The following is a 10701-nucleotide window of genomic DNA, read 5'->3' on the forward strand; positions in this document are numbered from 1 at the left end:
ATTTAATCAGTGTCAATATCTTAGATTTGAGAAAAAAAGTATTATAATAATAATATAATTGATTCTAAAAAAGATCACAATATAGTTGCATCATTAATATTGATTAAATACAATATAGAACATTCTATATTGAATTTCGTTATTCATATCTATTTATCAATAAATAGTATCAAAAATTTCTTAATCTTTTATTTAAAATGTCTATTATTGAAGAGTAAGCAATTCTAAAGTAAAAATAACAGTTATCACTTGATATTGCTATTACATGAAATTATCAAAATAATTTGATTTGTTTATGATTCACATACGCATGTTTGTCAATTAAAGTTTCTTTTAAAGATATGGTTGTTATATGTAGAAATTAGTATGTTTGTATACTATTTTATATATATTTTATGTATAGATTATTTTGATAGATACAGCATGAAAGCTCTTTTGTATTGCATGTTTTTGTTTATTGTGAAAGAGTCCTGTTGGTGGTTTCCTCTTCGGCAAAAAAGAAAAAGAGAAGGATAAAGAAAAGGATAAGGAAAAAGAGAAAGACAAAGAAAAAGAGAAGAAAAAGGAAAAGGAGAAGGATAAAGAAAAAGAAAAGAAAAAAGAGAAGGAAAAGGAAAAGGAGAAAGAAAAACAAAAACAGAAAGAAAAGGAAAAGGAAAAACAAAAAGAAAAAGAGAAGGAAAAGCAGAAAGAAAAAGAGAAACAAAAAGAAAAGGAAAAAGAAAAAAGTAAACAAAAAAAGCAAAAAAAGAAAGATTTGGATGACTCGATAGAAAAACATGATATCGAATCAGATGTTTCAACGTTGGGAAAAGAAACGGAAGAAATACGCGAAAAAATAATCACGGATATATCAAAAGATTCTGTTATGAACTCTGATCGTCCTGGTTATACAAAACCGTACGATTATGAAGAAACAGAAACTTCATCTACGAGGAAACCGTTTACGCCTCATGGTTTCTCTTACGAAGACAGACCGGCATCTCCAGGTGTACGAGATCAACAATCTCCTACTGCAGCTAGTCGCAAAGCAACGGGTTTAGCATTTAATTATGCTCCAGGTGAAGAAAAAAAAGTAGTAGAATCAGTGGAGAAAAGAAAAACAAAAGACATAGATAAACTACAACAAGCTGGAATAAAAACTCCTGGACTTAATTACGTCGAGTCGGCTGGTCTTAAAGAACAACAAAAAGCTACAACTTACAGGCTACCTAATCAAAAAGATTCTTCTCAGGTATGAAACCATATGTGTTGCATTACACCTAGAATTCTTATATTCTATTTCTTATGCCACAAAAAAGGCGATTTGTTGCTATTATTGAATAACTATTAAATAATTCCATTTTCATTCTATTTATTACAATGCAACATGCACATATATGCATTATTAATTATTAACAGAAAATAATTTAAAGATTTAATTTATATTCATTGAGGATATTCATTTTATGTCATAATATTTTCCATCGCGTACGTATAAATAATTTTAATAAAGTAAAAATATTACTTTATCATACACAAAATATGATATAGTAATATGGTAACCTACCAGAACAATAACAAAGAATCTATATTTTGTACACATAATACATGATAAATTTGTCATGTAATTTCGAATTTATATGCATGTATTGTGCATGACATGTAATTGTGTGTGTATGTTTATATAAGCTTAAAAGTACAACAACAATCGCTGTATATTGTTCCAAATATTATAATAGTAAGTATCATAGATATATAATTTTGCAAAATTGATAACTCTTAAGTTACATGAAATTTTTAGCACTAAAACTAGTAGTAATTGTAACTAATATTACAATTATTCAATAAAATATATGCGTAATTTTCTTTTTTACTATTACTATTATTATTATTAAAATTTAATTTTTTCATTATAACTTAAATATTTTGCATTAAATGCTTTTAGCACTTTTAGTAAAATTGTAGTTATATGTAGGGTGAAACTCCAAATGATGATAGATCCCCACATATGACAACAACGACCGTTACTAAGCGAACTACAGCAATGCATGAAGGGCTTGAAAAAAATCCAAAAGCAAGTCAGGTTTGTGATTTTTATGACTATATTTTTCTATTTATTATAGTTGTATGCTTTTATTGTTTAGTAAATCAATTAGAATCTATAGTAAAATGTTAGTTCTATGTAGGCAGAGGCATCAAACTATGGTAAAACTCCATATACTTCAGCATCTGTTATTGCACGTGCTGCAGCGTTGCATGAAGATTTTGACAAAAGTTCCAATACAAGTCAGGTTTGTGATTATATTAATTTATATATTTTTTTATTTTAATCTGCTTATATTGTCCGTCAAATGTATGTAGAATCCACAGTAAACTTGTAGTTCTATGTAGGCACAGGTACCAAATGACGGTAAAACCTCTTACACGTCAGCATATGTCACTGCACATACTGCAGCATTGCATGAAGATCGTGAAGAAAGTCCAAAAGCAAGTCAGGTTTGTGATCGTTATGATTTAATGTTTTCATTATAATTTCCGTGCTTTTATTGTTTGTTAAATATATGTAGAATCCATAGTAAAATTGTAGTTCTCTGTAGGCAGAGGTACCAAAAGACGGTAAAACCCCTTATACATCAGCATCTAGTACTGCACGTACCGCAGCATTGCATGAAGATTTTGAGAAAAGTTTAAAACCAACTCAGGTTTGTAATTGTCACGCTTCAATATCTTTATTGTAACTTCCGTGCTTATATCATTCGTTAAATGTATCTAGAATCCACAGTGAAATTGTAGTTTTATGTAGGAAGAGGCATCAAGTGAAGGTAAAGTTCCATACATTCCAATAACAGCTGGTATTGTACGCACTGCAACAATGCATGAAGATCTTGAGAAAAGTCAAACAGAAAGTCAGGTTTGTGATGGTCATGCTTTAATTGTTACATTATAATCTCCATCCATTTACTATTTATTAAATACGTGTAGAATGCTTTGTAAATCTGTAATTGTATGTAGACAAAAATGCCAGATGATAGTAAAACTCCCTATGTGACAGCTGTTACTGCACGCACTGCAACAATATTTGAAGACTCTGAAAAAAGTCGCAAAACAAATCAGGTTTGTGATCGTCGTGCTTTAATTATTGCATTATAATGTCCATGCTTTGTAAAACTACGAATTCTTTGTAAAACTACGGTTGTATATAGACAGAAGTACCAGATGATAGTAAAATCCCATACATGACAGCAGTTACTGCACGTACTGTAACAATGCATGAAGATCATGACAAAAATCAAAAAGCAAGTCAGGTTTGTTATTTTGATGGCTGACTTTATTAATCATAATCTTTTGTATCCTAATTACTTATGAAATGTATTTAGAATCATTAGTAAATTGTAGTTATATGTAGGCAGAAACACCAGATGATGGTAGAGCCCCATACATGACAGCAACAGCTGTTACTACACGAACTGCAACAATGCATGAAGATCTTGAAAAAAATCAGAAAACAAGTCAGGTTTGTAAATCATTGATATATTATAATACTCTATATGACGAAGCATAAATTATTCTTTTTTACAAATTACGAAATATCAGTATTTGCATTACAATAATTTGGAATCGTATTATACAAATCATTTAATTTATAATTGTTTTGGAATAAATTTGAGAGTATTGTATTTGAGATTATAGTATATTAGAGTATTCCATAGAATTATTACTTTTTTTCACTTCAATGCTTTTCTTTATGTTAGATTATAATTTGCTCTTTTGCATTAGGTAGAGGAAAAGACTGTAGCATACTCAACTGCGACCAGTACAACAAGACAAGAACAAAGAGTAGTAACACAAGAAGTTCGGACTACAAGTCATGTGCTTTCGGGTGAACAGGTGAAATAAAGTTTAATATCTAATAATGTATTTGTGTAAGCTTAAAGACTTTATTCAAAGCATGTAAACAATTGTGTGCACTATTTGGAATTTATACTAACATTGTCCAATACAAAATTCATTTGTTTTTTTTATTGTATATATGTTTACGCACAATTATATATTATAACAATATAAGCGTAGTAAAAAAATTTAATTATTAAATACGTTGAGAGATACTAAACATTATCAGTTTTAGTTATTAGTTTTAGTATTTATGAAAGTGTAAAGTTTTTCATATGATTTTTTTTTCCATACTAATATCTGATCTTCAAATAAAGGGATTAACTAGTTCATTTAAAAACAATACAATTAAAAGGTATATATTAACTTATATAGTATAGCACATGTATAATCCTTTATGTATACAGATATATATATATATATATATATATATATATATATATATATATATGACGAAATTTTTAATTACATGGGAAAGGATTATTGTTTATTTTATGCAAGAAGTTGAGCCATTTTAACAATAATTTAACTTATGTCATTATTCATTTAATCCAATTTTTTTTTGTTTTTTTTTTTGTTACATCATAATTAATTTTGGCGGCTTGGCTAACACGTTGCATGAAATAGCTGTTTTCACGAAGGCTCAGTACATCTAGTTCAAGCAGCGGAGATTCAGGTACACCAATTGATCTTGATGATGACCAACAAGCTTTCTACAATCAATATTATCAGGTAATTCACAAAATTTAGTTATAATGTTTCTATTCATCAAATGAGCAAAGTATGTACGTTTTTTGTTGTGTTTACCAAAAAAACTAGTTTGCAAATTATTATCTTGATTAGTGTTGTTTATGTTCAGGTTTGATAACTGTTAGGTTTCTGTTTTTATTGAAAAAGTAAAAAATTAATAATCATATTTTTATGTAAAATACCTACTATAAAATAAAGTTTTAATATTATTTTTAAAAGGACGTGCATGTGTTATTTTGTGTTATTTCTAATTTAATGGAAAAATTTTATAAAGGAATTATTTGTATGAAATTATTTATTGATCATTTCTGTATAATATAAAAACATGTGTTGCTAGTGTATATCTGATATATATGTATAATAACTTAACATTGGTCGATTCATTAACATTCATTTAATAGCAGTATTTGTACATTAATTTTATACAGGGTGATCCTGCAAATATAGTAGTAACTGAAACGCACGTATATACTGGAGAACCTGATAGTAATGTAACAACTACAACGACAGTTCCATTAGTTGCAACTGAAACAAGGAAAGTTGCTTTAGAAAGCGAAGATGGGAATTACAGTGCAACAGGTGAAATTGTTAGTTCCCAAACGATATCGAGTAAAACTCGTACTGTCGAAACAATAACAGTAAGTATAACAATTGTTTATTGTTACATTATAATAAGTAAATTATTATAATAAGTCTTTATATTTTTATATATTTAATACCCTTTTTATAGTACAAAACTGAACGGGATGGTGTAGTGGAAACACGCGTAGAACAGAAAATAACAATACAATCGGATGGTGATCCGATTGATCATGATAAAGCTTTACAGGAAGCTATTCAAGAGGCTGCTGCAACAAATCCTGATATGACAGTTGAAAAAATAGAAATCCAACAGCAGATGGCACAGTAACAACCTCTTCTAAAATAGAATCTATAATTATATGGCACTCTGTCTGAAAAGCTATGATATCTTCAAAGCAAAGAAATATGAAGATACGTGTTTGCATTTATTACATATTGCATACTGTTATGCATCTGTTTGATGCATGATCGTCAGACTGAATTATCGTCAATAAGCCCTTGCGTACATTCATTTAATTATGATGCCTTTCCTTAAAGGATTTGGGAAATTGCTTCTTGAAGCTTACCCAATTATATGAGTTAAAGCTTGATTGAAAATCAAGTTCGTTAGTAAAAGAAGAAGTCATTAATAAAGTTTTTTATGGAACGTAGTACCTTATACCATAAACAATCGTGTTCATGTTCAGATAATTAAAAGTGTATGTGTATACACATACCTTGATATTTATTATACATATTACATATACATAAATACGTATGTATATAAACAAATGAATAAGCCATTAATATTTACGAAAAGAGGACAGAGTGCCCTTCAGATAAAAATTTTGATAATTTTAAATATTGATTTAAAAAAAAATCTATGTCGTCTATTCATAATTTTCATATGTGAAAAAAGATAGCTTTTACAAAATGATATTACTAATTTCAAAAGTGTATAAAGTCACTAATTCTGCTATTAATGCATTGTCATATTTTTGACCTCTATATCATTTGATTAATCCTTGAGCATGGTCTATATAGATAACAATAGAACAGACTAGTTTCATTCAAATGTTTGAACAGTCTTATAATAGTATTACATAATTACTTACAAGATATACAATTTTTTATTATTCCATGCATACAAGGTTTGCTCATTAATATTCTGTAAAATTTGTAAGTGATAAGTAATAAATACACATGTAATATCCATTCAACTGCTTAAATGCAAATGAAATTAGCTTAATTGCTATGTATGTTCGTGTGTGTCACAACTGAAACAAGGAAGGTTGCTTTAAAAAATGAGGATGGGAATTACAGTACAACAGAATGAAATTGTTAGTTCCCAAACGATATCGAGTAAAACTCGTTCGGTCGAAATAATAACAGTAAGTATAAGAATATGTCCTAGTTGTTCAGCGATTTATACATATATCTGTGTATTATTATGCTGTACTACGAGGACAATTGAAATCTTCAAAGTTTCCAACTCTATAATGTTAGTGTTAAGCAATATACAAAACAAAGAAAGTATATTATTAGAAGTGCTAATTAATTTTCATTTAATAATGTCGTTGGTGCATGAAAGACACCACAGTTTTGGAAACTGTGCAGATTTCCACATTTTACTTTAAAAGATATAATAATTACTAAAATATTAATAGAGATTAATAGATTATTATATAAATAAACACCAACAGCAATGATGCATTGGTCAGCGTATATGTCTAAATTTAGCTATAGCTTATGTAGTTTTAGAACTACATTTCAGAAGATAATTCATTTTCTCATCTCATATTTTAGAATTTTAATAACTGCAATTTTATTGTACAACTAAGTACTGAAATTAAAGGAGACAATGTTTCTCTCTTCTGTCGTTTATGTAATTTTCAATTTAAACTATTTCTTGAATTTATCACAATTCTGCATATATATTGATATTTATAACAGATATATATACTATATATATGAGATATGGTATATAAGGATATGCATATCAATGAATAGTTGATCTTTTTACATATAGTTTTCTTTCTAATACTACAGACTTTAATAAATTAGAGAATTATTGATTTAAGAATAATTTAGAGATAATATATATGGTATAAATACTTTATTGCTATTAGTTAATATGTATCTTGCACAAATGATACAGTGTTACAAGCATTATATGATTATTGCTTATAAAGATTTTTCAATTTTTTATTTTTATACTTTTACAGGCTTATAAAGAGATATATATTCTAATTTTTATGTACATACCATGAGAAAATACTTTTAAAGTTTTTTAATTTTGCTTTATGTTATATTTAACGGTTATTTTTATTTTATACTTTTATTATAGATGTGCATATTCATTCTTCAAAATATAATTGACAAACAACAGATTTTATGCTACGTTGTCTTTGGAAATATTTCAGTCAAACTATACACTTAAAAAGAAAATATTTCGTTTTGAACAATGTAATATATCAATTTCAATTATCTATAAAGATATTTATTTTTGTTTCATTTATTATCAAAATAAAAATGCTTTAATTATAAGAATATCTGCTATTATTTTTTAAGGAAAATCCTAGAAATTGTTTGCATTAGCATTAATTACGAAATTAAAATATGCTTTGTAACTACAAATGTATTGTATTATGTACTTTCGCTGCATTAACATTGCATTTATCGAAAGCACATAATCATAATCAGTTTGAATATTTTATGAATACTTTATGACATGAAATTTTAAAATAACGGATAAATTGTGTTATATTTTTAAAAATCTTGAAATTATTTGAAAATAGTAATATAAAGTTCTTTGAGAGTTTAGTATATATATAACATATATATAGTATATATATATATACATATAACAAATTTTTAACGATTTTCATTGTTTTATTTTCAGATTTCATAAAAAATGTCATTTTGTACTGTGTCTAACATTCCATGCTTGTAGTAACTAATAATTGTGTATCATAAAAAATGTATCATTTGAATATTATTTATTTAGAACTTCTTAAAAGATTATTATATTTATATATTATTTCAGCTTAGAAATAGTATGAGCTTTTGTGTCAGTGTTATAGTCTAGCATTAATTACTTTTATGATATTAAATAAAAAGGCAGAAACTAAATTATTATACTTGTGTAATATTTGAAGTACCATTGACTCTTGTATTGTTCAGTTGGATTTAAATTATCATAAAACGAATTTTAAAGATTATGTATGGGTTTTCAAGCAGCGTACAAATGTAGTATATAAGTTTACATTCTGATATTTTTATTGTTCATTTATTTCAAGTGTATTTATATTACTACAGATTGAATACATATAAAAGTGTTATATCTTTCTTGAAATGAACCAATATCTACATACTTGTAGTTATCTATTTCTTATTTTTTTACACCTTATCCATACTACACTTTTATTCATACGGTATTGTTCACAAGTAGGTTTAAGTGAAAATATCAAGTTATATAAATGAGTACTAATAGATCAAATGTAGTGCTAGTGCTAAAATGTATAAAAGTATTATTGTGTAATTGATAAGAAATTATTAGTTTTTTATACAATCTATCATTTTTATTTTTATACGAATGTAAAGTTGTTAAAAAATTCCAATATATAGATAATAGGTAACAAAATATATTTGACATTAATAATTATTTTTGCCAATATTTATCAGATTAATGGTAATATGATTGATTTTTGTTCAGTGAATTTACTCTACGTTTCTTTTTTGTTAGTTGTATCCCTCCAAAATGGTCTTGGTGTTATATGATTATCTTTTAGACTGTTTATACCAGCAGCTAATAAAAAAGTGTTATTATTAAACCAATAATAATTTATCTTTACCTGATATTATTAATATTTTTACCCGTTTTCCATGATGGAAAACTCTGAGGCTGTAATTCACCCATAGCAGATATAACTGCTATAGATAGTTTAGGTCCAGGATGTTGAAATATTGCTCTACATACAGATTTCTTAAATGCAGGAGGCAAGTTCAGAGAATCTATAATTATGAAAATATATATAATATTTTTAAATATTTACTATGATACAAATAGTTAATACTTAAATAAACAAACATACTTGCAATGTCATCTGTTAGTGGTACTGTTATCTTTTTAATAGATTGTTTAAAACGTTTCTCTTTAAAAGTTTGTAAAAATTTGCGACAAATATCAGAAATATTTTTTCCATCTAAATTTACTATATACAAAAAACAAAAAGTTATATTAACTACTATATTTACTAACAAATATAAAAACTATACAATGAACCAACCCAATGTGTTACTGTTAGCAATGAGACTTTCTTTATATCTGTGTTTTTGAACAACTGGATTACCATTCATATATAATTCTCTGAGTGAAATTAATGTACTTATTGTTTGAGTTAAATCTTCAATATCTTCAAGTAAATTATTTTTTGCTTCCAAAATTTCCAATTCATTAAAATTTGCTATATCATTTAAAGTCGTCATTTTATTATTTGATATGTTAAGCTTTTTTAAACATTTCTGCAATATATTATCACATAATATGCATAATATTAACACATAAATTTCTATGAATCAATTATAATGTAATATGCAAAATTATTTTGAAACAACTTACAGATAATGTTACAGCACTGCGCGGCTCAAAGCATAATGTTTCACCTATAGTTAAGGATTGATTTTCTACATGTAGCTCTATTAAATTTTCGGCATTTTCTAATCCCTCAATTACACTAATGCAATTATATCCTACATAGAATTTGCGCAAATTCTGTAGACAATCTAAATTTTCTAACTTCTTTATTTTGTTATGTTGCATATATAAATGTGTTAAATTCGTCGCAAAGTGTAAATTTTCTATACGTGATATATTATTATCTTGAAGATATATCACTTTTAAATTTTTACATACCGCAAAATTACCCTATAATAAGATTATATGTTTAATATGAAAATTGAACGGTCGCATAATTTTTGTAAAAATTAATTTACAATTTCATTGATAAACATTCCATTCATGTATAAGTGCGTTAATTTCCATAATTCTTGCTTTTTATTTGATTTACTAAGAGATCTTGATCGAACTTGAGCATACTTTTTTTCGATAAATTTTGATGTTAATTTCACCATAATTATCAATTTCTGTTTCTTAAATTATTTGAAAGATTGAAAACTATTCAAAAAGGTATTAACCTTTGAAATATAAAGTTAAGTTTCATCGATTAAACAAGCGTTACGTTGATCGCCAAAAATCATATAGTACAATGGACCAATCACAAGTTTTATAAAGTTCATAATCATGATCAAAAGCATGTTTTATTAATAAATTAATAGTATTCCATATTTCCAAAATCTTAAATGTTTTCATTAACATTATAAACACAAATTTATATTATTATTATATTTATATGATAATCAGTATTACTGTCATATTACTACATAACAGTGCGTGTATGTATATATATATTGTATAAGGTTACTAAAATAGTGCGTACATATATATATATATATATA

At 26.4% G+C, this 10701-nt stretch overlaps 2 protein-coding genes across 11 annotated transcripts in view; one reads left to right on the forward strand and one right to left on the reverse strand.

Moving 5' to 3' along the window:
• Window positions 1–7292, forward strand: part of cora (erythrocyte membrane protein band 4.1 like coracle) — a 34486-nt gene extending 27194 nt beyond the window's left edge. For 2 of the 7 annotated variants that reach the window (XM_035875640.2, XM_035875643.2), the window contains 13 exons: window positions 467–1234; window positions 1958–2065; window positions 2169–2273; window positions 2374–2478; window positions 2580–2684; window positions 2786–2893; window positions 2995–3096; window positions 3186–3287; window positions 3389–3496; window positions 3760–3870; window positions 4501–4605; window positions 5052–5261; window positions 5354–7248. In XM_035875640.2, coding sequence (XP_035731533.2) covers window positions 467–1234; window positions 1958–2065; window positions 2169–2273; window positions 2374–2478; window positions 2580–2684; window positions 2786–2893; window positions 2995–3096; window positions 3186–3287; window positions 3389–3496; window positions 3760–3870; window positions 4501–4605; window positions 5052–5261; window positions 5354–5533 — 2217 coding nt within the window. In that variant the 3' untranslated portion in view covers window positions 5534–7248. Of the gene's footprint in view, window positions 1–466; window positions 1235–1957; window positions 2066–2168; window positions 2274–2373; window positions 2479–2579; window positions 2685–2785; window positions 2894–2994; window positions 3097–3185; window positions 3288–3388; window positions 3497–3759; window positions 3871–4500; window positions 4606–5051; window positions 5262–5353 lie in introns of all 7 variants that reach the window. The other 5 variants (XM_035875644.2, XM_035875645.2, XM_035875648.2 and 2 more) reach the window with 5 other exon arrangements.
• A 994-nt stretch (window positions 7293–8286) lies between these two features.
• On the reverse strand, window positions 8287–10627 carry LOC118445736 (protein phosphatase 1 regulatory subunit 42). 4 transcript variants are annotated; one of them, XM_085660869.1, is made up of 6 exons: window positions 10180–10627; window positions 9806–10111; window positions 9474–9708; window positions 9279–9398; window positions 9039–9198; window positions 8287–8696 (listed from the first exon to the last, which is right to left on the reverse strand). In XM_085660869.1, the coding sequence occupies exons 1-6, from the start codon at window positions 10315–10317 to the stop codon at window positions 8651–8653; spliced, it is 1005 nt and encodes a 334-aa protein (XP_085516995.1). In that variant the 5' UTR covers window positions 10318–10627; the 3' UTR covers window positions 8287–8650. The 4 variants fall into 4 exon arrangements, with proteins under 4 accessions (XP_085516995.1, XP_035731430.2, XP_085517059.1 ...); XM_035875537.2 differs by having other exon boundaries at window positions 8287–8992; window positions 9061–9198; window positions 10180–10623; XM_085660933.1 differs by having other exon boundaries at window positions 8290–8992; window positions 9061–9198; window positions 10283–10616.
• Window positions 10628–10701: the final 74 nt, after the last annotated feature.

Source organism: Vespa mandarinia, chromosome 1 (genome assembly GCF_050613455.1).
Source record: "Vespa mandarinia isolate Hongniang chromosome 1, ASM5061345v1, whole genome shotgun sequence".
NCBI lineage: Eukaryota > Metazoa > Arthropoda > Insecta > Hymenoptera > Vespidae > Vespa > Vespa mandarinia.

Excerpts from the sequence above, each read along its gene's own strand:
- LOC118445736 (XM_035875537.2), bottom strand. The coding sequence starts at position 10,317 with ATGGTGAAATTAACATCAAAATTTATCGAAAAAAAGTATGCTCAAGTT. Across the intron at positions 9,709-9,805 it reads GCAGTGCTGTAACATTATCT|AAATGTTTAAAAAAGCTTAA; the intron begins GTAAGTTGTTTC and ends AATATATTGCAG. Across the intron at positions 9,399-9,473 it reads TGCTAACAGTAACACATTGG|TAAATTTAGATGGAAAAAAT; the intron begins GTTGGTTCATTG and ends TTTTGTATATAG.